This window comes from Leopardus geoffroyi, chromosome C3, assembly GCF_018350155.1.
Source record: "Leopardus geoffroyi isolate Oge1 chromosome C3, O.geoffroyi_Oge1_pat1.0, whole genome shotgun sequence".
NCBI lineage: Eukaryota > Metazoa > Chordata > Mammalia > Carnivora > Felidae > Leopardus > Leopardus geoffroyi.
Genome location: NC_059338.1, coordinates 29,580,335 through 29,607,848, shown reverse-complemented (window position 1 = coordinate 29,607,848; position 27,514 = coordinate 29,580,335). Strand labels below are relative to the sequence as shown.

The window sequence follows — 27,514 nt, the reverse complement described above, 5'->3', positions numbered from 1 at the left end:
TGTGAGACGTTTATAGTTTGTCTGTGGCTGTGCATTACCCTCCTGCCCACCCTACGCTTGCCTCCTTCATTTCAATTCTCCCCGCAGTGCAAGCCATGGTTCTGTTTATTCCTGTACCAGTCCAGCCCCAGCCCTGCTGGATGCTGGGTGGGGAGTAACCTGCCCATCTCCGACACCACAGACAGACAGGTCCTCATCTGTGGTCTACTCTGTGTGGCCAGAGCGGAAAACTTGAAAACAGGAGTCCTCAGTACCGAAGTATGTGACTGGCACTCAATAAATACTAGCCGAATTGAATGAAAATAGAATGTGTAGATTTTTTCCATTGTGTGCACTGGACACAAGGCAGGCGGGCAGACGGCTTATTTGCATGACTAGGTCAGAAGGGAGGTCTCTGTCTTGCGATCCCCTCATGGAAGGATCCAGGAAGCGGACACCCAAGGGATCGTCCCCGGGGAGAAATCAACACCAGCATACACCTCGAGCAGTCCCAGGACCCTCACCTGGGAAGTCAGCTGAGGGGTAGGGATCCTTCACTTCATTGACATTAGATTCAAATTCATCGATTTTCAGCTGTAGGAAGGAACACAACAAAGATGAGGATAAAAGCAAAAGCTGCAGTTTCTGCTTACTGAGCATTTACTGGAGGGTCAGTGTAGGTTCCCGCTCGGTCCTCCCTACAGCCTGGGGGATAGGTCGTATAGGATCATTCCTTTTTTATGAATGAGAAGCCAAGCCTAGAAAGGTCACACAAGTTGCCAAGACCTCAGACTGTCTGAGCCCGTGCACGGCATCCCCTGTTTAGTTCCCTGGGGCCCAATTCTCCAACGCTTGCACCTCTGCTTCCACCATTTCCAGAAAGTTTGAGCAGAGCCAGGCTGGAACAAGCAGGAAGTGATGGGAAGCCAGTCTGGGTCTCTCAATGGAACAGGAGTGTCAAGTCGGGAGGGGGACGCCTTGACTGGGGTGGGAAGCCGGGACTCTGAGGAAGTCTGGTTCCCAGAGTGGGGCATCTATGCCTCTCAGTATAAAGGATTCCTTGTGGGAGGGTAGGATTTACTCTCCCCCCAGTAGAGTGGAGACAGATGTCCTCACCTGGCTGATAACCAGGCAGATAGCCCCTTTCCACATTCCTACCCACCCACCAGCACCCTAAGTCATGGAGGTGAAACCAGAGGACTTGTAGAGTCCCTCCCCATCCTGCCTCTGAAGATACCCCACACGATGCTCACCTTGGCGGTGGTAGGGATGCCTTCACCCTTGGGTTTCTGTTCCAGTTTCTTGGCCATTACTGACTTCTCTTCCTCTGACTTATCTGGAAGACCCCTAAGTTAAAAAGAAAGAAAGAAAGAAAGAAAGAAAGAAAGAAAGAAAGAAAGAAAGAAAGAGAGAGAGAGAGAGAGAGAGAAAGAAAGAAAGAAAGAAAGAAAGAAAGAAAGAAAGAAAGAAAGAAAGAAAGAAAGATAGATAGATATCCCACAGTGGAAGCCCAACTAGAAAGTTCTCAGGGATCTGCTTAGTCTAATGGCATCCTCAAGGGGATCCCACACCAAGGACTCAGGGGACTCTGTGGAGGATGGAGCAGTGTAGACTGCCAAATGGGAGGGACTATAGCCCTGGGCAAGCCCTTTCCCTGTGATGAAAGGGCATGATGCCCAGCTTGGGGCCATGACTACATACGGCTCGCTGGTCAGCTATGCTCAATGTTCATTGAAGGATGAATGGGTGAAAAATGGTTTTGTGCCTAGTTCATAAAGAATTCACAGTGTGGGAGCATGATTTGGTTCAAGACGGGGCTCAACTCTTTGGAAGTGTCTGGATTACATTGCTCTCTTTCTCTTCCTATCCTGCCCCTCCCCAGAATATGCATACCATTCCCGCAGGCATGGGCACTGGAGGAAGCAGGACTTTTGTCTAGAACCATTAAGTATGGTTCTCCAACCAGCAGATGGAGAAAGGTGTAAAAGACCGAGAAGTCAACCACCACTTCACATACAACAAGGCCAGGGGGCAGCAAAGGGAAATGACTCCCTTCAAGAAGTGCAGGGACTCCGTGGCAGGACTGGTTGAATTTCTAGAACTCTCCACCAGGGTTCCCTGGTCCCACCTGCCTGGCTCTGCCATCACATTTCCTGAGGCCTGTCTAGAGACCAACCGCCTCCAATTCTGCGCCCAGGGACACCTCATAGGACTTCAGCCATCCCTATGCACGCTGGTTGCAGAAGCCTGCCCACTGGGGCAGGTGTCACTGTGGCACAGCCTCTGCTCATCGGGCTCCAAGGAGCCACCTGCCCAGAGCTAGGAGGTCACCATCAGGCATGCCAGGTCCCTCCCTTCTGAGGATGCAGCACTCACTTGGACATCTTCCTGCGTTTTTTCTCCTCAGCTTTGGCCTTCTGGGCAGAAGTCAGGCTCTCTGCCTCAGCCAGGTTGTCCACAGCGATGGCCAGGAAGACATTGAGCAGGATATCTGAGGGTGTCCGGCTAAGGAGTCTTGGGTTGTGGATGAAAGGGAAACCTGGGGGGCCGGAGTCTCACCCTGCCCGTGGGTTGGCACGACTTAACCCTGCTTCCTTGGTGGGGTGTTGGAGTTCTTCTTGCCAGTTACCCCATGGGATGGCATGGGCCCAAGGACACGGACAAGCATCCCCAGGGGAGCCTGACTGCAGAGGGTGCCCATGATGGGCCTTGAGTACCGTCCATTTCCTGCCCAGGACTGATCCCAGCTCTCTCGGGGGGCTTTGTGGGGCACCCGTGAGGCGCTGTAACTGAGAGTCGTGTGCTCAGTGCACATAAGCTCAATGACCACTGGTTCCCTCCCTCCCCGCTACTCATAATATCAAATTCCACGGTGCCGGCACCAGAACCCCGGGCACTGCCGGCTCTGTCTGCCCCGTCCACCTCGCCCTTCCCACTGCCCATCTCATTCTCGGTCTGCCTGCTCCCTGGTTCCTCCCTGCCTGCCTCCGAACCTGTGGAGGAGGCTGCCCACCAACGTCACGGCCCCTCCACCAGACCTGTTCTTGCTCCTGCCTTGTTCCAGGCTCACCAGCCTCTTTGGGATGAAATCCTCCCACCTGTAACCTGTCACCTCTGTGGTCCTTCCCCTTTCCTGGTGGAAGGAATTATCCTACAGCTCGACCTGCACTTGCCATATGCTACGTCCCATCCCCCTGCCCCCTCCATGAGCCTGGGAGCTCCCCTCCAGCCAGAGGGCCCGGTGCCTGGCAAGTGGGTACCCTTGACCCGCATTGTAAGCCCCCGTCCCAACCCCCTCCCTCCGCTCTTTTCTGCGCCCTGCTCCCAAGGGGATACAATTGCCACAGACAAAAAGGATGATGAAATAAATGCACACGAGCACCCCAGGGTAGGACGGCCCGCCGTAGGCCATGATCCCGTTGTACATCACAGAATTCCAGTCTTCACCTGTTAGGACCTAGAGGGACAGGGAGCAATGGGGTAGAGGGACACGGATGGACTTGAGACTCTTCTGTCGGGACCACATTGCCCAAAAGGCCCCCTCCAACTCTGTCAGTTCCCCTAAACCTTTCCTCTCTTCATTCACGGCCAGGACGAAAGGTCCCTGCCCTTCTGGCCTCTCTCCCAGTGGTCAAAAGTGGGCCAAGGAGTTTGGCCGTGGGGTCGCCACATCCCTGTGCTCTGTCCCTAATGCCCAGGCCTACCTGTACTACGCCCACCCATGCCTCCTGGCATTCCAGCCTCCCGAAACAGTGTGAAATGTCAAGTGTCTTCTAAGGCATGATACCGGACCAGCCCTCGGGTGAATGGAAGACAGAGAGGGTGACGTCATCTTTAAGAGCAACTGATTGCCACACGCCGACCTCCCCACTGGTACCAACGAGGTGATGTTCCTCGAGAGTGCTGGCTCCGACACAGGGGAGTGATGTGGGTAGTGCGTGAGAGAGAAAGCAGACCCTGGGACTCCATTCGTTTGGTATCAGTGATCCTACTATGGGCCAGCGCTCCGCTTGGCACCGGGGACACAGGCAAATAGGACAAACTGGGCACAGCTCCTAGCCTCGGGAGGGTGAGGGAGGCTCACAGTAGAGAGAAGACAGGGGGTGAGGGGGCCCGCAGAGGGACCTTGAACTCAAACCAGCAGATCGCAGAAGGCTTCCTGGAGGAGGTGATGCCCACGCCGATCCCCAAGGACAAGAAGTGGGATTCAGCACCTGCGGCACGGCCTACCTGGAAGACGCTGATGAGGGCCTGCGGGAAGTTGTCAAAGTTGCTGCGCCGCACCTCCGTGTCCTCGAAGTCGTACCTGCCCCCGAAGAGCTGCATGCCCAGCAGGGCGAAGATGATGATGAAGAGGAAAAGCAGCAGCAGCAGGGAGGCGATGGAGCGGATGGAGTTGAGCAGGGATGCCACCAGGTTGCTCAGCGACGTCCAGTACCTGAAGGCAGACGGTCACCGGTGGAGACGATTGGCGTCACCGCCCCCCCCCCCCGCCCCGTCCCCCCGGAGGCGCCCCCGCTAGCCCCGCGCTCACTTGGTGATCTTGAAGATCCGCAGGAGGCGGATGCAGCGCAGCACGGAGATGCCCAGGGGCGTCATGGCACCTGACTCCACCAGCAGCAGCTCCAGGACGCCGCTGCACACCACGAAGCAGTCGAAGCGGTTGAAGATCGACATGAAATACTGGCGCAGGCCCAGCCCGCACATCTTCAGCAGCATCTCGATGGCGAAGAGGGCCAGCAGCACGCGGTTGGCAACGTCTGCGGGGTGGGCGGCCGGGCCTTAGCGCCCCTCTTGCCCGCCCCCTGCCGCCGGGACTTTGCCTTGGCCACGCCCCCCACCCGGGACACCCCCCCCCCACCCCACCCCTCACGCGCTTCCAAAGCACCGTCCCTGTTCTGCTCCCCAACCCCCCAGCCCAGGAGAACCCGGGGAATGTTTGCCCATCGGACGAACGCCGAGGCAGACGCCCGAGAAGCGCAACCGGTCCATGTTTTCACAAAACCGAATTCTGTTGCTTTTGATTTCACTCAAGTTAATGGGGCTCTGCCCCACTCTGCTTACCGTACACATCCCTTCTCCTGCGAGAGGAGGGGTCCCCCCACCTTGCCAAAGCCAGCCCGTCCACCTAGGCTTTGCCCCCTGACCCCCACCTGGCGAAACCCACCGTCAACCATCTCTTTTCTCTCCCGTGTGCTTCACTTCTCCTTTCAAGTGGATTCTCCCATCGCCGTTTTAAAAAATGCAGAAGTCTCTCCCATTTCCACCCACCCCACCCCCCAAGCAGCTCCTGCTCTGGCTCTCTCCTCCCTATCACGGCCACACACAGCAAAAGGTTATCTTCTTGGATCTCTTCACCTCTTCACACCCTGCCCTGCCCCGTTGACCCTTTAACTCATACCTAACTGGGTCCACCTGGTCGCTCCACCAACAAACTCTCTCAGGGGCACGACTTTCAGGTCACCAAATCCAATGGGTGGTTTAACCTGCGATTTTCCTGAGCTCCTGGAAGCCTGGGGCACGGTTGACCAGCCTGGCTTTTTTTCAAATATTCTCTTTCCTTAGCTTCTGTGACACCATATCCTTCTGGATTTCTTCTACTTCGCCTGCTTCTCCCAAGCCTCCTCTGCAGATGCAATTCTTTACCTAATCACTGAATGCTGACCTTGAGCTCTACATTTAGTATATACCATCCTCTGGTGACCTGGTGATGTCTTCTAAGGCCATAGCTTCTATTGCCATCCCTGCCAGTGACACCCAGATTTTAATTCTTGCACTCTTAGCTTAGGATCCCTACATCACGTGGGAGATGCCCCAGCATCTCCTCCCCTGTAATCCTTCTCTTGCTATCTTACAGTTGCTTCTCCTGTTGCCCTCCCTACATGGACTTGGCATTACTCATTAGCATCTGTCTTCTCCTCTGGCCAAGTAAGTTTCCTGGAAGGCAAGAACAGCATATTGATTCTCTCTGCATCCTGGGTTCTTTCTCTGTGCCTTACCTATGTAGTATGCACGCAATAAAGAGTTGGTGAAAGATTGCTGTTTGGGGAGTAGAATTCGAACCCGGATGTTTGCAGTTTCAGATTGCCGGTAATCCTCATGTTCGGTGTCTGAAATTGTAATAATTTAACCAGACACCTGGGTGCGCGGTTGGAGGCTTTCCAGTGAGCTGCTGTTACTGCCCCCGGTAATGCCAGGAGGAAAAATACTACCAGCCTATAATTTCCAGAGAACAATGTCAATATCTGCCTGACATCTTCTGCAAAACCTGAGGTGTTACCGGCTGGCTTTGGCCATCGGCTACATCTGTCCCCTTCCTGGCTTCACTCTGTTCTGTCTCACCTTGCAAGTGGGTCAACCAGAGAGGCTGGTTGTGGTGCTCTGAGGCGATAGACAGGGTGTTGAGGGCAACGACCAGGATCACCAGCCAATAGAAGACTCTGGACTTGATCACATCGTGGCACTTCCAGCGAAAGATGCGGTTCCACTGCCTCCAGTGGCGGCTGGGAGAGGAGAAAGAGCAGGACGGAGTCAAAGAGCTGCTTGACTCCAAGCTCCCTCCTTCCTGCGGTTGCTTTGGGCCAGACCACAGCCGTACTTAGCCTGATCGCCCACTCTCTGGCCACATGGGAGACGCTCAGGAACTGCAGAGCCAGACTGATTTAAAATCTTGCCTCTTACTAGCGAAGCTCTTCCTCTTTTCAAAGGAGAATAATAACGATGCCAGCCTCAGAGGGGATTAGAGATTATGCGAGTACAATGCTTAGTTGGCACTGTGCCCAGTATCCTCCACATACGTTAATTTCAGCTAGAGCACACTGGGAGGCCTCACTTTGCTCATTATAAAAGCAAATTCTGTAACAGATGAATCATATCTGGTGTTGGTGAGGGTGTGGAAAGGGCACTGTCACAGCCACGGCAACCGCTTCGGGGAACCATTTGGCAACGCCGACCAAGGTTTTAAAATCTATATACTCTTCGACCCAGCAATTCCGTTTCTAGGTATCGGCCCAGCAGAAATGTTCATACTGAGGGACAACTGTTCCTGTGGCGCGTTTGTGTTGTCAAAAATTGCAAAGGTTAAATATCTTAGGGTATATTCATGCTGTGAAATACTTCACATCCAGAGACATACCGAATGAAGGTGTGTGGACCATCAAGCCACAAAGACACAGAGGAAACTTAATTGCCCATCGCTAAGTGAAAGAAGCCAGTCTGAAAGTCCTACGTACTGTATGATTCTAACTATGTGACGTTCTGGAAAAGGCAGAGCTATGGAGACAGTGAAAAGATCAGTGGTTAGTGGCGGGGGGGGGGGTGGGGGCGGGGGGGGAAGGATGAGTAGTCAGAGTACAGAGGACTTTGAGGGCAGTGAAGATACCGTGTATGATTTTATAATGATGGATGGGTCCCCGTCATTTCATATTTGCCCAAGCCCACGGGATGAAGGCACGGCACCAAGAGTGAGCCCTAGCGTAAACCAGGTGCATCAGGTGTACCAACTGTCCCATTCTGGTGGGGGCTGGTGATGAGTGAGCTGGGCCCGTGTGGTGGCGGGGGGATATGAGACAACTCTGTGCCTTCTGCTCAATTTGCCGTGAACCTTAAAAAAATTAAAGTCTTAAAAACACCAAGATGGTTGTGTATGTGTGAGGCTGCCCTACATAGACGATTTTAAGTTAAAAGTGTTCATAGATGCTATGTGTATCATATTCATTTATTTATCAAATATTTGGCAGTACGTAGTCTATGTTGGGCACTGTTCTGGGTTCTGTTGGGACAGTAGTTAACGCAAAGACCCGTCGTGTAAAAAGGCAAGCAAAACAAAAAACCTGGCGTGTGTGTGTGTGTGTGTGTGTGTGTGTGTGTGTGTGTGTAAGAGAGATAAAAGCATAGCAAAGGTCTTGGAGGGATAGCCATCTGTTACCATGGTTACCTCTTTGCAGGGCGGTGGGACCTTCATCTTTTCTTTGATGTATTTCTCTACCACTGGGCTTTCAAAATCATGGTTATGTATGGATTTGTAAAAGGAAGCATCCAACCAAATACATCTTCCTCTTGAGACAAAGGCACTTGAGCCTGGAGTGTCCCCCTGTCTCCAGATCCCTGGCCGGCCAGCCTCCTGCCTGCAAAGCTCTCCATGCCACCTCTTTGCAACGCACACCTTCCCTCTTCCCGAGCAGAGGTTTCCGGGACTAATTAGCCCACCGACTCCACTCTCATCAGAGGGCAGCAGCCAAATCCTCTCCTTGCCTCCTGGCAGGCTCCCAGCCCCTTCCCTGTGTGCTGTATAAGCAGGTGATCTGCTGAGTGCCCTCTGATGGCGCTGAGGGATGGGGCATGTGACTCTAAAGCTAGTAAGTGGGTTCTAACAGTACATGGGGAACAGCACATGCGTTCTAACTCCATGTCTCGGGGAGTTCTGAGTCTGGGAAGACCCTGGGGCGAAGGGCAGATACTTACACAAACTGGATGATTTTGTTCAAGCCCTCGATTTCATACAGGCTCTCTGTGTCGGAGCCTCCTTCATCCAGAGACAGCTTCCCTGGGAACGAGAGAGAAAAGGTGGGCCAGTCTTTGGGGCCCCTCCGGGCTGGACACACCTAGGCCGGGCACACCTGGAAAAGGGGCCATTGTCTGGAGGCACTTAGTGGGCCTGGATGGCTCTGTGTTTTCCCGAGCCGCCCGAGGAAGAGCCCACACTTGCAGGGGAGGGGCGGCTGTGGGCAGGCAGCATGGCACTCTGTACTTCAGGAGGAGCCCCGGGCACACCCGGATGCCATCATTTCGAGCCGTAAGGCTTAAGGTGGGTCACTCACCCTCTAAGGGCCTGAGTTTTCTCACCTGCAAAATGGCAACAGTCTACCTGCCGCAAGGGCGACGTGACGCAGTGCCGTCTCTGGGAGCCGACCGCGAGAGGCCGCTCAGGGGTGGGGAGGGCATGCTGACTCTGCCTTTGGGCCCGAACCTTCTCTCAAGTCCTCAACGTCCATGACCTCGCCCTGCGTGATCCAGCTCATGTAGCCCCGGAGGTCCTCTTCCAGCTGCTGCTTCTCCCGGAGCTTTTGGAAGGTTCCCCTGGACTTGGCCTTCTCCCGCTCCTTAGTGAATTCCCTGAAGGAACAGAGAGATGGGGAAGGGCGGAGAAAAAAGAGAGGGTGTGGAGAAGGATTGGGCTTCCCATGGACAGAGAGAGCACATTCTGTGGCTGGATGCGCCCCTGCCTTCGGGCCCAGCAGGTGACAGAGGGGCAGCTCCTCTCGTGCCCCCTCGCCATCCACACCCTCAGGAGCACCTTGGAGCGCCCAGCCTGCCTTTCTCATTGCCTTCTTCTCATCTCATCTGGTATTTCATCCTCCCTCGTCTTGGGGTCGCCTTGGACACTAGGGGTTAATGACACGACCATTTCCCTAACAGAATCAGCCACGGATCCTCAAATTTTCCAGGCTTTCCTGACCCTCGAAGCTACCTTAGGAATTTAGTTCTGCTTACAGACCTAAGGTCTGGAGGAAATTCCCCTGAGTCTAGAAGAAACCAGGTGACCACGCTGGAAGGAAAGGACCGGAGGGTCAGTGAGGGATCTTCAGACCAGCAGAGGCAACCCACTAAGCAGGGTGGAGAGAGAGGCAGGAGAGAGGGAGACGCAGGCACAGTCATTGGCTTGTCACGTCAGCGCCTCAGCCCTCAGCACCATCCCCAGGGACAGGGCCCGGGCAGGGGGGCTCTGACTCTTTCCTGCTGTGGATCCTTTGGTAGTCCCAGGAAAACTGAGGCTACCTCCTCAGGATAATGTTGCAAAATGTAAAAAATAAAACCATCTCATTACAAAGGAGTCGATCGTATCGCAATATAGTTATGGACATATAAAGAAATTGTGATAAGTACCTATATGCTTCTTTGTTAGCTCATTCCCTAGCAAAGCCGAGTTGCAGATCTAACAACTGTCATAGTTTCAGAGTAGTAATGCGTGTTGTGTGGGTTCTATTGGGACAAGCCACAGGGAGCGCTAAATACCACTGTGGCGCACTGTCTCCATGCCTAGTGAAAGGAGACGCTGGATTTCAATCAGAGCTAGCAGAAAAGAAAGACAAGTTTTTCTCATTCAACTTCACAGACTCCCTGAGTTCTTTCTACAGAGTGCTTGGAGGGAAGCTTCTGGGGTGGGGTGATGGCCATGGGGAAGAGGGCTGATGGTCACTTCTAGATGCTCCACTGTGGCTGCCTTGGAGCCGTCGCAGAGAGAACAGCTCTCATTAATAATGACCATTAGTAGTTAATGCTCATTATGTGCTGGACTCTGTTCTAAGGACTTTCTTCGTATTAACTCATTTAATGCTCCCAGCACCCCTATGGGATTATTCCCATTTGACAGATGAGGCACAGAGAGGTTAGGTGACGAGGCAAAGGTCACACAGCCACCAAGCAGTAGTGTAAAGATTTAAACTTGGACAGTCTAGCCCCAGTCTGTGTGCCTCACTGAAGGCCCCACAGACTCCTAACATGAAGCATCAACTCCTGCACATCCAGGGGCAGGAGGCTGGGATCTCGGGGGCTTCACCCAGAGGGAATGCGGGTATAGAGGGACAGAAGAAGAAAGGATGCGAGAAGGCTTGGGGAGAAGGGAGAAAAATTAAAAATCGAGGGGCTCCTACCTGCATCTTCTACACCTCCCTTGCTAACCCGGGAGTGTGCTCTTGGCAAAAGGGGAGCCAGGGATAAGCGGAGGTTCTAATCCACATCTCCCTGCCCTGCTTCTCCCCTTCCTCCTCCTCCTCCTCCTCCTCCCACACCTCTTCCTCCTTTACTGCCTACTCTCTTTCTCCCTCTTGCTCTTTTCCTGCTCTCCCCATCCCGCCCCCAACCTCTCTGCCCCTTCTCCCTTCCACCCTCCATCCTTCTCCTCTCCTTTTCTTCCCTCTCCCCGCAGCTGCTTGTGAACTTCCTTACCCGCTCAGGACACCCAGCACCAGGTTGAGAATGAAGAAGGATCCCAGCAGAATGAGGGTGACAAAATAGATCCAGGGCCACTCGTTCCCAATGGCATCATTGACCTGGTCCAGACAAAAGTATGAGTCCCATACACTGACCTGGGAGGGCTTAGGTCCCCTTCTGGACTCAATGCTCCACCTGACCCTGGGGACAAGGAGAGAGGCCATCTGGGCCCAGTGAGAGGACTGTCCTCGCCCAAAGATCTAGGACCTGGAATTAGAAGGACATCTCAAAAGTAGCCTTGCTGGCTGTCCACTTGGCCAGACAAGTCCGACACATTTCTTCCCCCAGCCATTCACCTCCCTGGCTCAACTCTTTCATTTACTTTTTTTTAAATTGTTTTTGAGTGTTTATTTATTTTTGTAAGAGAGAGAGAGAGAGACAGTGTGAGCAGGGGAGGAGCAGACAGAAAGGGAGACACAGAATCTGAATCAGGCTTCAGGCTCCCAGCTGTCAGCACAGAGCCCGATGCAGGGCTCGAACTCACAAATCGTGAGATCATGACCAAAGCTGAAGTCAGATGCTTAACCATCGGAGCCACCCAGGCACCCCTGGGCTCAACTCTCATATACTCTCTCTCCAGTTGGTTTCCTTACAGCCAAGATTTTTCAAAGTAGAAGAAACACTAAAAAGTCTCGGCGTGAGCTTGGCCAGCTCCTTCATAAACAAGCTCTGTGACCCTAGACAAGTCACCTAACATCTCTGAGCATTATCCCATCTGTCCATGGGGATAATGATATACGCTTGCCCCTCACAGACCCGTAATAGAGGTGAAATAACACGTGACAGTCCTTTGACATGTTTGATAACTCGCTCCCAAAATATGAGCTTACGAGAACTACCCATACTAATCCTTTATGTTTGCAAAGCATCTGACTGTTTGACAATCTTTTCCTCAACAGGCAGTATCATGTTGTGGTTACGCATCCTGGGATCAGAGCCCAAGGGATTAGAGTTTGCTCACCAGCGCCATAACTGTGGGCAAGTTACTGGACCTCTCTGAGCCTCGGTTTCCTCATCTGTAAAGTGGGAACCATGCCTTCCATTGTTGGAAGATTAATTAGGAAACACAACCTAGCTCTTGATAACACCAAATAAATAATATACTCCAACAAGAAAACTTATATAGCATTGGGGTGCCTGGGTGGCTCAGTCGGTTAAGCGGCCGACTTCGGCTCAGGTCATGATCTCGCGGTCCGTGAGTTCGAGCCCCGCGTCAGGCTCTGTGTGGATAGCTCAGAGCCTGGAGCCTGTTTCAGATTCTGTGTCTCCCTCTCTCTGACCCTCCCCCGTTCATGCTCTGTCTCTCTCTGTCTCAAAAATAAATAAACATTAAAAAAAATTAAAAAAAAAAAAAAGAAAACTTATATAGCATTGACCACATTACTGTTGTAATTCAGTTAATCTTCGTGGTAGTAACCATCAGAACTACCCTATGATGTAGGCAGTATTTTTATTTTATAGACAAGGAAACTCATATCTAAAAATATTTATATGGGAAAGCAGTCTTGCCCTGGGGCAAAAAAAAAAAAAAAAAAAAAAAAGACTCAAAGGGTCCTTTATCCCTCAAGAAATCTGAGATTCTAGGTCACAGGAATGAGTCGCTCACAGCCAGGCTTAGGGAAAAGTTAGAAATTGAGACCGGAACCTATGGAGCTCCTGGTTTCCATTCCTCTCCCACCTCTTAGGTTCTGCACAGACAGGTTGTGCCTTGGGGATTGTCCAAAGCATGGTGGGACACACACCTGGGGACAGGAAGGGGGCCATGCACCCCGTGTAGGTTTCCCAGGGAGGGGTGAGAAGCAGCCGCGGACACTGGAGTCAGTGACTGTCGAGCCCCTCCCCCTCCCCGACGAGCCTGCGGATGAAGGCAGAAGGTTCTGCAGGCACAGGGCCAGACCCACCCAGTAGAGGACATCGGTCCACCCCTCCATGGTGATGCACTGGTACACGGTGAGCATGGAGAAGCCAAAGTTGTCAAAGTGCGTGATGCCGTGGTTGGGCCCCGGCCAGCCACCCCGACACTCGCTGCCGTTGATGGTGCACGGGCGTCCCGAGCCCGTCCTGGCGCAGGGTGAGGGCTTCTCGTTCTCTACCGTGGCCACGATATCTGGGGGCAGAAGGCAGCATGAGCATCAGATGAGAGGAGCAGGTGGACAGGAATGAGAGAAGGTAGTTTGCAATCGTTGAGCAATAGGTCTAAAACACACTCAGCTGAAAACACAAAGGACTGCGCCCCCTGGAGCATATGGCGATGGAGGAGGAGGGCTGCTTGGGGCGGGGGGCCCAGCCACGGATGTCTACAGGCAGCAGCGGTCATATCTTAGGCCCAGGGCCTCATCAGAGGGCCCGCTTCGAGGATTACTTTCCTATGAGGACGTAACCTACGTAGCAGGTGTAATGTGAATGTCAGGTATATCCACAGAGCTTTAAAACAGGAGGCAGCTATCCCACTGGGGCGGAGGTGAGGGGCAAGGTCACACGTGTTCTGACTCAAGAGTTCCTTCTGGGAGATGACGTGGAGATACCCCAATGGTACTGAGATGAGCTGCACAAGACACGACGCTTCAGGGGTGCGGGTCTACAGGCATTCCCAGCAGTCCCCGCTGTGTCCCTGGATGGTGCTCTTCTTATCTCTAAAATCCTTCAGTTTGGATTCCATCCTGGATCCCTTCTTATTGGGGGATGTTTTAGTCCTCTATTGTGTTCAGAGATTAAATTAGCTCATCAGAGTTGGAATGCCCTACCTTACCCGTATTTACCATGTTGCCTCCATCTTCTGGAGAAGGGAGAGGAGAACATCAATAGTTCTGGGCCCTGACCCCTCAAGGCAAGGAGGGCCCATCCCAGAAAGGTTTTTGAGCATGGCTGGCCAGCACTGGTCAAGAACGCATGAGAACACTGGATGAGACCACCAAATTTGGTCTGAAGGTTGTGATAGAAAGTCTCCTCCTCTCTGTCTGGATAACACGTATCACAGGACATAGACTGTTACAGGAACAGGACGAGGCTTAACTAGGAGGGGACTAGGAATGAAACCACTGAAAGCTCTATGAGAGCTCACTGTTTTGGGTTGGGCTTGGACCTTGTGTTGCCCGTCCCCTTGTCAGTGGGCCTGGGGAAGTAAGGCGTCTCCCAAGACACCGCAGGTATTGTAGTCTTGGCCATCCTGGGTTACTCTGGTGAGTTAGGTTCCGGGCTTTTGGTGGGAGGGATTCCCCTAACAGAAGTCACCTCTTCCTCATGCCATCACCAATTCCTGTCGACCCTGGTAGAATCAACCCTCCAACCGAGACAGATCGATACCTGCCATCTCGGCAGCAATGAGTCTCAGAGTGCAGTGTGGGACCCACACCCTTTCAGGGCCCCCACTCGGTCACAATTATTTTTATAATAATGCCAAGACATTATTTCCACTCCTGATCCTTCAACAAACGCAGGGTGGAGTTTTCTAGAGACTACATGACGTGTGATTTCACAACAGACTGAGCACAGAGGTAGCTGTGGGTATCCAGCAGATTCTATTAAGCCAGGCATTAAAGAGATTTAGACAAAAAGTAAGACAGTACCATTCTTGTGTTAAATGTTTTGGGTTTGGGAAAATACAGTAATTTTTTAATAAAATAAATTATTTATGTTCATAATGGCCTTATTAGTGTCCTTTTAAAATGAATTAATAAATTAATATTGTGACATTTTTTTCTCAGTTTTCGTATCTAATGCCATAAACGTCAATGAATAAAATCCATACCAACAAAAGCTCTTTGGGGTCCTTAATGATTTTTAAGAGTGCCAAGAGTCCTGAGGCAAACAGTTTGAGAACTACTGGCTTAGAAGGCTGGGGTCAGGCTCAGCTGGGCCTCAAGACGTATTATCTCTGAGAACCCTACAAATAACCCTTCGGCTCCTGGGTGCTTTCTTGAGATCCCCTTTCAAACACTGCTCTGTGGGTCCCGGCTCTGAGGGCCTGCTCAGACTAAAGCTAAAATGATGGCTGTAAAGAAAAGTACAAGTGGAAATTTGGGCTTGTCCTGACCTGCAGCTCAAGCCACAGCAGGCTCAGAAAGCCCAAAAATACCACATTTATTTATTTGGGGTGGGAGTGCTCCATTCAGAGCAAGCTGTGGCCTGGGCCCCTGTCCACCTGCCTCCATCACTGACCCTGGCAGACCTGTGCTTTCTTCAAGGGAGACTTTGTCCAAGAGAGAACCATTCCTCAGGTCAACAGGTGTGGGAAGCAATGACCTTCTCCATGGCTGAGGTGGCTGTCCCTTTTGAGTTGTCTTAGGACTACGGCCACCACTGCCACCACCACCCCAACCCCACCCCAGCGCCCTGGGAGCTCACCTGTCCCAATGAAGTAGCAGGTCTTGTGCATTTTGCCCTTGAAGAGCTCCAGCCCGATGATGGCATAGATGATGACCATAAAGAGGACGAGCAGGGCGATGTGGAACAGGGGAAGCATGGCCTTGAAGATGGAGTTGAGGACCACCTGCAGGCCTGCAGAGGGCGAGCAGGGAGGAGAAAGGAGGAGTCACTTCCCCTCTTGGTCTCCTGGCCCTCCCACTCTCTATGTCCTGGGAAGTCTCTGGGTTGGAAGGGGACCCAGAACTGGGCCGGGGAATGGGTTGGGGGAGGAGGAAGGGCATCTGCAGGAGCACCGGCACCTACTCGGCACCCCCGACACAAGCCGGAGGGGTCTGAGCACACGGAAGGCTCTCAGGGCCTTGACGTCCAGGCCAGCCCCTTTGCTGCTCATCGGGGCGGTGTTGCTTTGGATGACGTTAACCTGTTCCAGAATCACGGTGAAAACCCTAGAGGGGAGAAGACGGAGAGAAGAGGGCTCAGTGGTCAGACAAGCGACTGGTCTGGGACCCTGTGTCTCATCTGTGCTCAAGGGGCCGGTGGACAGGCCTAGGGGACAGGAAGCAACCCTCATCAATCACTAACTCGGGTTTGGTCATGCTGGTCTGGAAAATTTTATTAGAAGATTCTGAGGCCAAGTTCAGACTCTGCACAAAGAGGATTGGATCCATCTGAGATGTCCAATCTGGGCACCGAAGGGGGGTGTTGAGGGACACGTGCCACAGGCACTCACAGGCTGTGGCCTGGGAGCTGAGTGTACCCCGTGGGGGAGCTGAAGGTCACCAGTGGCGCTGCACTCAGTGGGGACCCAGAGGAGAAAGCCCAGAGCTGTGTCTCCCTGTGCAGCACTTTCTGACAATGCCCTCTTATTTCCTTTCCTGCTCATTTGCTCCTCCTCTCAATTCACTCGAATTCCCATTATCCTCTGAAGACCATCTCAAACCCTTCTTTATGAATCCTGCCTTTGACAAGGAATCCCTGGGACAAGTCGCTGAGTCTAACAATGGTGCGCTGTGTGCTATTGTTTTCCCACACTCTATTATTCTGTCATCATTTGTCTTGGCCTCCCCCCCAGGCTGGTTCATCAAGAGTAGAGGCCAATTCACAGAATTCTGCCTTCCCCAGTGTGCCTAAAGCCGCATGGGATAATTAGTAAATCATCAACATCATGTTTATTGAGTCGAGGGGCAGCCTAGTGGTTAAATACCAGGTTCTGGAGCCAAGATTGCCTTGGTGCAAATCCTGGCACAGCCACTGGCTAGCTATGCGACCTCGGGCAAGTTGCTTGACCTCTCTGAGCCTTAGCCTCCTTAAGTGGAAAAAATGAGATTGTTGAAAAAGCTAAATGAGATGTTACGTGTAAAACACATAGTAAGTGCTTGATAAATGCTGCTGTTGTAATTAGGGGGTGGTTATTAAAAGTTATATTATGGACTGAATTGCGTACCCCTCAAATTCAGATGTTGAAGCCCCAACCCTCGGTACCCCAGACAGTGGCTGTATTTGGAGACAGGGCCTTTTTACTTTATTTTAAAAATTTTTTAACATTTATTTATTTTTGAGAGACAGAGCACAAGCAGGGAAGGGGCAGAGACACAGAATCTGAAGTAGGCTCCAGGCTCTGGGCTGTCAGCACAAAGCCAGACTCAGGGCTTGAACCCACGAACCCATGAGATCATGACCTGAGCTGAAGTCAGATGCTTAACTGGCTGAGCCACTCAGGTGCCCTGACAAGGCCTCTTAAAAAAAAAATTTTTTTTTAATGTTTATTTATTATTGAGAGGCAGAGAGAGACAGAGCATGAGCAGGGGAGGGGCAGAGAGAGGAGGAGACACAGAATCCCAAACAGGCTCCAGGCTCTGAGCTGTTAGCACAGAGCCCGACATGGGGCTCGAACCCACAAGCCACAAGATCAAGACCTGAGGTGAAGTTGGGTGTTTAACGGACTGAGCCACCCAGGCGCCCCTGACAAGTTCTTTTTAAAGAGTTAAGTTAAGTGAGGCTGTTAGGGTCGACCCTAATCCAATCTGGCTGGTGTCGTTAGAAGAGGAGGAAATTCGGACACACGAAGAGGCACCCGGGTGTCCACAGAGGAAGGACCACGTGGTCACAGGGAGGAGGTGGCCACCCACAATCCCAGGAGAGAGGCTGCAGGAAAAACCAAACCTGGGAACACCTTGACCTTGGCTTTCCAGCCTCCAGAGCTGCGAGGAAATGAGTTTCTGTTGTTTAAGCCCCCCAGTCTGTGGGATTTGGTTATGGTCCCCCCAGGCAGACAAATACAGGTTTCTAAATATCCATCTCTGTGAGCCCAAATAACAGGTTCCCCATATACCCCACATAGGTCCAGGGAATAAAGGCGGAGACATTTATAAATGTCCAGAAACTGCTGGCCATTGAAACCACACCCATCATTTCCCATTTTGTGTGAGGTGAAAAGAAGAAAGGAGCCCGTGGTGCCTCACTGGGGGAGGGGCAGGACCTGCCAGGGCAGTGTGTGACTCTCGACAGGCAGGGGCCAGCCCCTAACAGAGGCTGCTCCATGGCAGGGCGTGCATGGTGCTGGGGGCCCCGCCTGCCTCTGGGATGCTGGTGGCGGCGGTGGGCACAGAGTCCTCAGAGAGCCCCTCTGACCTCAAACCCCACTCCCCACATGTGGGCCTCACCCCAGGAAGACGATGATGAAGTCTAGCACATTCCAGCCGCTGCGCAGGTAGGCATCCTGGTGGAACAGGAAGCCATAGGCAATGATCTTCATGGCGGCTTCGATTGAGAAGACGATGAGGAAGAAATACTCCAGTTTCTCCTGTGGAGGCAAACAGTCACACCACTCCTCTGTGTATTCCGGGTGTGCCCTTGATCCTCCCTTTCTCTTCTCCTCCAGGCACACTGTTCCTCAGACGTGCCTGCCCCAGGACATTTGCACTGGCTGTTCCCTCCACCTGGAATTCCCACCCCCCACCCCCACCCCCACCCCCACATCACCACCACACATCCCCACATTGCCAGCTCCCTCCTTTCCTACAGGTCTTTACTCAAAAGTCATCCCTCACCCAGGCCTTCCCTGGCCCCACAAGTACAACTGGAGTGACCTCTGACTTTTTCTGTTCCTCTTCTCTGCTTTAGTTTATCTCCTTAACACTTATCCCTAGCTAAAAATACCATATATATTTTTATCTTGTTCGTTTTCTGTCTCACCCACTTGAATGTAAACTCCATGAAGTATGTGGATTTTTGTTCATTTCTTTTATCACTCTACTTCCGTGGCCTAGAATTGGATGAATAAATGAATGGTCTGGGCAGCCCCCAAAGTGAAGGTCCCCAGGTGGTTTCTGGTTTGGGCATCTTTCTTCTCGCGCCGCCCTGAGGACCGACAGTGGGGCATGACTGCAGAGAGGGGGTGCATTTCTCAGGACCCCAGATGGCCCTCTCTGGCTGGTCGGGGTCTCACCTTTAACCCATCTTTCTGTAACCTCCCCCTGCTCGTCCTACCAGCCCGCCCACACCAGCTGCCTTCGGGGAGCCCTCTGGAGCCCACAAACAGGATGATTCAGGGGGAGGGGAATCAGGCACACTGTGTCTGGAGGAGGGCCCGCAGGTACCAGGTGGCGGGGGGGGGGGGTTCAGCTCAGCCTCTGCCCTGCAGGAGGCCTTGCTGACCCTTCCACGTTCTGGCCCTGCAGCCCGATCCTCTGATAATCTCAGTTACCCCATCCTGGACCCAGTCACCCTTCCCCCACCTCTGGGCCCAGGAGAGCTATTTCTAACTGAGAAGGCAGCATCCCCTGTGCCAGGACTCCAGGCTGAAACTGCTCTCCTTGCAGCCATCTGAACCCTGGTTGGTGGCTTCCAAGAGCCCTGCACCCCACCCCCCTCCCACCAACCTCCGTGGACAAGCCCAGTCTCCCGAGAGGGTGTCGCCCAGCCTGCAGGCAGGACGGAGCTACAGCACTACACAACTCCGGGAGGGGTTGACTGCCCTCTGGAGCTGACCAACGAGGGGGTCTGTGCCCCAACCAGCGCCCTCCCTTACCATTAGTCACCAACACCCCCAGGAAAGCCGTCCCCCGGCCAGGGCCTCACACTCACATCAGCACACTCCAGAGGCATAACTCAGATTATGAATTCATAATATGAATTCTTTATTCTGGATGGAGCCAGATCAGGAAACGGGCCACCCCATTAATGATTTGGAAGAGAATTTGTTTTTACTTCCAAGTAGTAGCTGTGGGAAGCAAGGGAAGAGGTTGCCAAATGGCCCGTTGACGTGGATGCGGTCCAAGAAACCTCCCAGCTCGTCATTCAGAGAACATTCCCGAGAGCATAGTTTTCCCTTCTATATGGAGGGGGAAACTGAGGCACATATGGACTGAGACTACTTTCCTTAACCTCACCCCTAGTTCCTCCCACCAGTTGTAATCCCAAAGCTTGCTTTTTCTTCCAGATAATGTATGGTTAAAATGCAAAACATACCATTCTACTAATGGGCCTATTTACAGGGATTGTGCCTAACTGAAGGTGAAACGGGAATCGTGGGGCACCTGGCTCCATGGGGAGATGCACAGGGCAGTCGGGGCACCTCCCCGCTGAGGTGGAGTGGGGGGCAGCCATGGAGGGCCTCCTTGGAATGGGCTGGGTGCTTTCGTTCCTGGGCAGGGCCGGCTTCCCGGGAGTCAGGCTCACCAGTAAGGGAAAAGCATAGGGAGGAGAGTGAAGTCAAGTCAGCATTTAAAGTTTTAAGTTGCTGCAACCCCAGGGGCAAGACAGTTGAAGTGCGAGTGAGTGGAGGGAAAACAGGGCCCAAAATAGTTGTGGTGCTCAGAGGCTGGGCGGTCAGCCACGTCCACGGGAGCACTGCCCACACCTGCCACTGCCTGTCCTACGGCCACCAGACCCTGAGTGAGCTTGTCGAGGCCCGTAGGCCTCAGATAGGGTCACTCAGGTTCCACAGCCTGTTCGCTCCCAGGCCCAGCTCTCCCCACCATACTCCCCTGACCCAATCGGGAACATCTGGAACTCTACGGATCTGCCATAGGAGCCCCGTGTGTGCACGTAACACGGGCCCTCGCCCAGGAGGACATGGGAGCAGGATATGTCCCTTCCTGAGTTTTGGGACAGTGTCGTCAATGCCACATTGGGTTGCCCCATGGCCCCTCCAGCCTGGGCTCAGTGTTTGACAGAGGAACAAGGGACATCCATTCCACAGATATTTATTCAATGTTGGACTGGAGGCAGCAGGCAAGACCCTGCTATCTCTCCCCAAGATCGAAGTTATCAACTTTCCCCCAAACATCCCAGTTCCCCTTCAGAGGCTGCCCTCAGCAGGTGGGAGGCAGTAGGTGTGTGGCGTAAAGGTTCCCATCAGCTCTGTTTCTTTGGACGAGTTCCTGACCTCTGTGACCCTCCGTTTCTTCATTTGTAAAGCTGAGATAACGACCACTACCTACCTGGAAGGGTCATTCTGAGGAATAAATGGCCTCCTGGAGGGAAGCACCCCCAACTTCCTGGCACATTCCAAATGCTCAGAAAGCCACAGCTTTTCTTATTAGATGCCTGGGCCCAGTTGTGAAGGTCTGACTTCTGCTTGCACCGTGTTCTACCCGTTTCCACAGAGCTGTTGTCTCAGGTCACTTCTGCGGGTAGCTCACCAGGAAGGACTTGGCTCTGTCCTACCTTCAATTCAACATGATTAAAACTGATCTCCTCTTACTCCTGAACTTGCTCCCTTCCTCGATTGTCCCTGTCTCAGTCAATGACACCGAGCGGCCCAAGCTAGGAATCCAGGGTCTTTCCTGGCTCTTCCCATCACTCTTCCCTGGGCCGAGGGGCCTTGACTCTGTTCCCTGCTGTGTCACCTGCATCTAGAACAGTGCCCGCCGCACCAGTGTTTGTGATCAAAGGAATGAGCCAGGGTCCTTACTGCGCTGCTTCTCAACGTACAGACTGGAGGCTGGTGCTGTCCACAAACTGTTGCTGTCAGTCTGAGACAAGCATAGGCAGTGAGAATAAGCATTTGGAAATTGTTGCAGCAATTCGCCACAACTTCCGAGCACATGGGTGGACCGTAGCCTCAGGCGGGGCTTGACGAGTCTCAGAGGGCACAGCTGTGACGTGATCCCATGAAGTAGGACCACCTACCAGTCCACAGTGGATTGCAAATTGAAAGAAGCGACAGGCCGATTTTTTCGCCACATAGTTGTCTCCGAGCCTCTGCTCTGGAGCACATCGTACTTCCTGACACATGGCAAGTGCCCAAGAAATGTTTGTTGAATGAATTAAAAAAGCAGTCAACAATCATCATCTCTCCTACGACGTAATTTAAAGGGAGGTTGTGATATTGCATTTATAACATGAAATGTATATTTCTTCTTCAAGGTCTTTGGCACAGAGCTCCTAAAACATTTGGAATTTCGTAAGCGATGAGAGTTGACAAAGATGTCTTTGTTATGTTAACGGAGTAACGACTTGAGGAACTCACCTAAGGTTGGGGACGCATCACCAGAGGAACCAACCCTATCATTAAAAGGTTGGAACTTTCAGTCCAACTCCTTTAACCTCCCGGGAGGGGAAAGGAGTTAAAGGCTGAATCAATCACCAACGGCCAGTGATGTAATCAACTGTGCCTATCTAAAAAGCCCCATGAAAACCCAGAAGGACAGGTTCAGAGAGTTTCTGGGTTGGTGAACAATGGAGATGCAGGGAAGGAGAGTGGTGCATTCAGAAAGCATGGAAGTTTCATGCCCTTTTCCCCCATACCTTGAGGTCAAGGTGGGCACCTCTTCCATCTGGCTGTACCTGAGTTATATTCTTTTACAATGAACCAGTGATCTAGTGAGTAGAATGTTTCTCTGCGTGAGCCACGCTAGCAAATTAATCAGACCCAAGGGGAAGGTCGTTGGAACCTGCCATCCACAGCCCGTCCGTCAGAAGCACAGATAACAACCCGAACTTGCTATGGGTATCTGAAGTTGGGGATGGTGGTGGCAATCTTGTAGGACCGAGCCCTTCATCTGTGAGATCTGATGTTCTATCCAGGTAGACAGTGTGAGAATTTTTTTGAATTGTAGGTTCACCCGGCTGGTCAGAGTGTTGCCCGGTGGTGTGGGAAAAACCCCCCACGTACACACTGGAAATGGGTGCCGAATCAATATGGGTGCAGCCTCGGGATCTCTATTCCTGAGGAGGGACGCTACACCCCAGGCTCTGAGACCAGAGTAGGGGAGACAGCGCTGATCCCCTGACCCTCCTGACCTCACGGGAGGACCGTGAACCAGTCTGACTTTGCGAGACGAACTTTGTTGCCAGCTTCCTACAAGTGCCTTCACTGCCACAATCCCCTTCAAGAGAATTCTCGTCTCTCCACAGACAGACCTCTAACTGGGCTTCCCCGGTGTATGGCCCCGACCACAGCCCTTGCACCTGTTCCTGGGGGCGTTGGAGCTGGCCACTCCCAAAGTCCTGGGCTGGAAAAGGCAGGGGCTAGACTGCAGTCCCCTCGCCCTCCTACTGCCTCTATTTCCAGGCCATCCTCCATCTATGAGGGGCAGCCAGTCCTGCCACAGAACTGCTCCCCCCACTGGCATGTGCTAGGCGTTGACGGAAGAGGGTGGGAGCTGGCCGGACCCTGTCTGGGACCACAGAAACAACTGTTCGCATACCGTCTCCCTCCATATCCCTGCCCCAACACTGTAGCCTGCAGGAAGGCTGGACTGGACTCCAGTCTCCCGGGCCCCCTGCGCCCCCCTTGGAGGGCTCAGAAAGAACCATAGCCTAGAGCAGGGCTGACAAAAGAGCCAGAGGCCTCCTGCCACTGCCGGGCCTCATCTCCTGTGCCTGAGTCTCCTTCCTGAGGCTCAACCCATGGTGATCCCTTAGGATACAAATCCTCCTGGTGGGAGGCCATTCATTCATAGTTGTTGTTAACTCTTTAAGGTACACTTGCTTCAAGGAGCCAAAGTGGGTTTGGCGGAGGGAGAGGGAACCCGGTGTGTGTGTAGAGAGCACAGGCTGGGTGAGGCGGGGCTCCGTGCGGGCATCCTCGCACATGCCTTCATGCCTGGGGGCCTCACAGTAAGTGTTCCCAGCAGGCTGGTGGGTGCTGTGGTTATGAGTTACTTTCATGACATTAATGATTGTTTTCCTCCTGGGTTCATCCCCTTTCTCGCTCCCTGAAGCAGAGAGCAGTGCTGGGCTTCCTGCCCCAGGAGACGTTTGGGCCAGGGCCCCAGGCCTTTGTTTTCTAAGCCTGAACCCACCATGTGGAAAAAGGGGTTGAAGAGAGAGGGCTGACTCACAAGTGAAGCAGAGACTCACGCCAGGGCCGAGAGGCCCCAATGGTAGATCTGGTCTGGGGTCTGCGTCCTCGTAGTGCCCTAAAGGTGTGGCAGGGTCTGGGAAGAGGCCCCAGGGAGCCCCAGGAAAGCAGGGTCTCACCTTGCCAAGGATTCCTGCCCCTTAAACTTTGCATGGAGACAGTGGAGGGTGGACCTGAGGGGAACGTGGGACTGGAACAATAGGTCTCCTCCAGGGCGGACAGAGCACTGGTGACCCCAGGCCCTTAGCACTGCCTGAGACACAGGCCTGGCTCCAGGCCAGGGCAGGCAGGCCGACTAACCCTAACCCAAGAATAACTGCAGGTGAAGCTCTCCCCATCCAGAGGGACACGGGCTCAGAATCCAGATTAAAGCTGATTTCTAGGAAAAAGGATGACATTTCCTGAGCACCTTAGTTGTGGACAAAGGTTCAGTCCTGCTACGCTGTTTCTCCTACTTCCCAGATGAAGAGAGTTGGGCTCAGAGAGGGAAGCCGGGTGCCTGAGGCCCAAAGGGCTAGTCCCACCTGCTGGGACTGAGTCAATGGCTTTTCTGCTAAGCCAGCCTGGTGTCCGGTGGCCACACCATTCAAGGGGTATCCAGGGTCCTGGCATGTGTCTCCATGACCACCTCAGCCTCCAGGTTTGGAAAATGACCCATTGAGGAGTGAGGAACGTGGCTATATTTAGGCCGATGGAGTCTTACCCAACTAGACGTGATCTGAGTGGGTCTCTCCTGCCATCATACTTCCCCCTTCCCTTCCCACAGGGGAGAACCGGGCTCCCCCCGGTCTAGGGGGGTCAGACATGCCAGGGCTTTCTACCCTAACAAGACCGTGGAGCTGAGGGTAGCAGGAGGAGCCGCACGCTTGTAGTGGAGGTGACGGAGGGGGACGAGGGGAAAGCCCACCATGTGAGAGGGTGGGAGACCAGTACTGTCTCGGGTAATCATGATAATATTAGCTATTCGCTGAGGTTTATTAAGTACCCATGTATGTGCCAGGCTATATCCTAGCCACATACATACATTTCAATCTCACAGGAACCGTGTAAGGGAGGTACTCCTACCCTCATTTTACAGATGAGGAAACTGAAGCACAGAGAGGTTATGTGATTTCTCTGGGGTCACACAGCTGCTATGTGGCAGAGCCATAATGTGAATCCAGACAGGTTAATTCCAGGGTCAGTGGTCCCAACCACTAGGCCATGCTGGCCTCAGATCCTGCCTGCCCCTGCCTCCCCCGCCCCGGCCCAGGTCTGCCCTTGCCCCTTGGCTGTGGTCTGGGAGTGCTGGTCAGGCAGGGAAGGAAAAGAATGACAACCGAACAACTCCCGTGTTGTGTGGGACATGATGCCCTTGCCCCTCATCAATGTAAGAGTTCTGAAAGGACCCATCGTGGTCCCTGGTGAGGTGACTGAGGCTCAGAGAGCTTAGGAAGCTGCCAGCCAAAGTCCAGGGTGGAGGCAGGTTTGTCTGACTTGAAACCTCACGTTCCCCATGACTCCCCCATAGGGCGCCCAAGTTTCCTTCAAAGCTTTCGTTGTTCACTACTACCTCCCCGTCCTCAGCCCTGCCTTCATGTGAGGGGTGCAGACGAGGGGTGGGGAGTGCTAACGCCCCGGAAGGGGAGCAGAGTCCCTGCAGTGGGGCAGGGCAGGCTCCAAGGTGAGGCTGAAAGGCAGGCTTTAATTGTACTTTGCCAGACCCTTGTACGGTGACCCAGGCTCAGTCACCGGTGCCCAACAGGTCCCGGATCTCTGAAGGGCAAGGCCAGAGCCGGGGTCCATCTGAGGCCGGAGCCTCCCCAGATGGTGTGTAGAGTGGGCTGCTGGCCGCGGGAGTTGGCGGGCACATTCCAAACCCTATAAAAAAACAACTGCCCTGCTTGCCAGAGGCTTAGGCTGCAGCCTTGTGCATAAGACCGCACGGCAACCGGAACCCCAGGAATGTACCAGGGGCCTGGCCGAGTCTGCTGACACGGGAGGGGTGGCAGGGGTGGGCACAGTGCTCTCAAAGGTCCAGGGACAGGGAGGCTGGGGGTGCCGACGCCAGGGACAGGCTGAAAGGCCGAATCCCGCTGGCCTGGCCCTGTGCTGGGCAGCACCAAGGCCTACCCGACTGGTGCTACCAAAAATCATCCAGAACTTAGAAATCAGGCAAAGGGAGGTCACCGCGTCCTTGTAACGCCATGTTGGAGCATTTCATAACAGGCCTGGCCAAGGATTATTTAATTATCTAGGACAAAGTTTATCAGCCCCAGCCTTATTCATATTTCAAGCTGGATAACTCTTTTTTGGTGGGAGGGGGCCCTCCTGTGCTTTGCAGGATGCTTAGCAGCATCCCTGGCCTCTACCAGTAGATGCCAGTAGTGTGGGCACGGTCCCCACCAAACTGTCCCTCCTTTCCCTCGCCCTTGGAAACCATTGACCTGGTTCCCCTCTCACTGTTCTGTCCTGTAGAGCTGCAAATGATTTCTGCCTGCTAGAAAAGATAACCCCAATAGGTTACTGTTTTATTGCCCGGTGGACGTCAGCTAGTTTGAAAACCAACCTGGCAATTTTATTCCATCATTTCTTTCTCCACTATCATATACTTCTATTCCGCTAATTCTCTTTGAATCAGCTTTACCCTCCTGTTTGTTCTGAGGGAACTAATCTTTAACGTGTGTTCCTTCTTTATTGTAATCAGTCATGTTTGCACTGTTTGAAAAGTCTCCTTGGACGCAGGATTGCTCTGTGGACGAAGTGAGATAATGTAGCGAGAGCAATCAGTTTCCAGTCTGTGCCCAGTAATTAGTAACGGTGACTCTTGTTGCTTTTCCATGTGGGTCCCCTCGGGCCGGTCAAGGTTGGAATGGTGACCCTCCCAAAGTCCCCTTTAACTCAGGCAGGGGGACCTCCTAGGATCAGCGTTGCTTCAGACTTCAGGGAGCAAGAGGGGCTTCAAGGGGCAGAGCTGGCTTTAGAAGGTCTTGGTTTGGGTTCAGGGTCTAGGGCCCTGCACTCTGGTCTTGGCTTCCAACTGCCCTTGGACATCTCACTGCCCTTTTGCTGGCCTCAGTGGTGACTCTGTGTCTCTTCTCTCCTCCCGCTTCGCTGACAAGCAATGCCCCTCTGTGACCTGCATCCCCAGGCTTTTACTCTCCAGGGAGAATTCCGGGACAGGGCTGTGTTAGACACAGGCTTCCCAAGCCTAAGCCAGGCTTCTCTCTTGGGCAAGAGGGGTCCAGCCCAGGTAGAGCCTCGGGCTGGATGCTCTGTGTGTCCATTCTGGCCTGGGCAGGCAACAGCTTCACAATCAGGAGAAAGCAGACTTACAGTGAGGGGCTGGGGGCTGCTCTCGTGGGACACCTTCCTGTACCAGTCCCCAGGGGAGCAGGGATGGTCATCATCCTCTGTCCTCCACTGTCCAGAAGGCCACATCAAGATGCCCCACAAAGGGTATGGGCCCGCCCAGATAGCCGGGTGGGTATGTGCACCCAGTCTCGTGCCTCAGTTTATTCTTCTGTAAAAAAGGAGAAAAGTAATACTACCTGCCTTGTGGGGGTGTTGTGGGCAATACATGAGATAATGCATATAAAGCATTAGAACAGAACCTGTACGATGCAAATGTTCGACAAATACCAGATGTTGCTGTCGAGGAAGAGGAGGAGGAGGAGGAGGAAAGGGAGGACAGTTTGCTGTAGGATGGGGTTGGGGGTGGCCAGGAAAGCCATTCAGATAAGCTGGATGTTTCAAGGAGTGAAAATGAAGCATTAAAGAGACATCAGGGACAGACAGTGGGTGGAGGAAAGGGGAATTTTTTTTATCTGAAATACTCCTTTGGTCATACCCTAGAACAACCCAAGGGTCTCTGGGATCAGGGCTTGG

The 27,514-nt window shown here is 53.1% G+C and overlaps 1 protein-coding gene across 3 annotated transcripts in view; it reads right to left on the bottom strand.

The window, feature by feature from the left end:
- Positions 1–27,514, bottom strand: part of CACNA1S (calcium voltage-gated channel subunit alpha1 S) — a 65,464-nt gene that overhangs the window by 31,343 nt on the left and 6,607 nt on the right. For all 3 annotated transcript variants that reach the window (XM_045456549.1, XM_045456547.1, XM_045456548.1), the window contains exons 3-16: positions 18,000–18,139; positions 15,640–15,782; positions 15,316–15,468; positions 12,873–13,078; positions 10,927–11,030; positions 8,948–9,093; positions 8,443–8,524; positions 6,322–6,482; positions 4,514–4,739; positions 4,210–4,417; positions 3,316–3,436; positions 2,356–2,470; positions 1,233–1,326; positions 504–573 (exon numbers count right to left, since the gene is read on the bottom strand). In XM_045456549.1, coding sequence (XP_045312505.1) covers positions 504–573; positions 1,233–1,326; positions 2,356–2,470; positions 3,316–3,436; positions 4,210–4,417; positions 4,514–4,739; positions 6,322–6,482; positions 8,443–8,524; positions 8,948–9,093; positions 10,927–11,030; positions 12,873–13,078; positions 15,316–15,468; positions 15,640–15,782; positions 18,000–18,139 — 1,969 coding nt within the window. The remainder of the gene's footprint in view (positions 1–503; positions 574–1,232; positions 1,327–2,355; positions 2,471–3,315; positions 3,437–4,209; positions 4,418–4,513; positions 4,740–6,321; positions 6,483–8,442; positions 8,525–8,947; positions 9,094–10,926; positions 11,031–12,872; positions 13,079–15,315; positions 15,469–15,639; positions 15,783–17,999; positions 18,140–27,514) is intronic.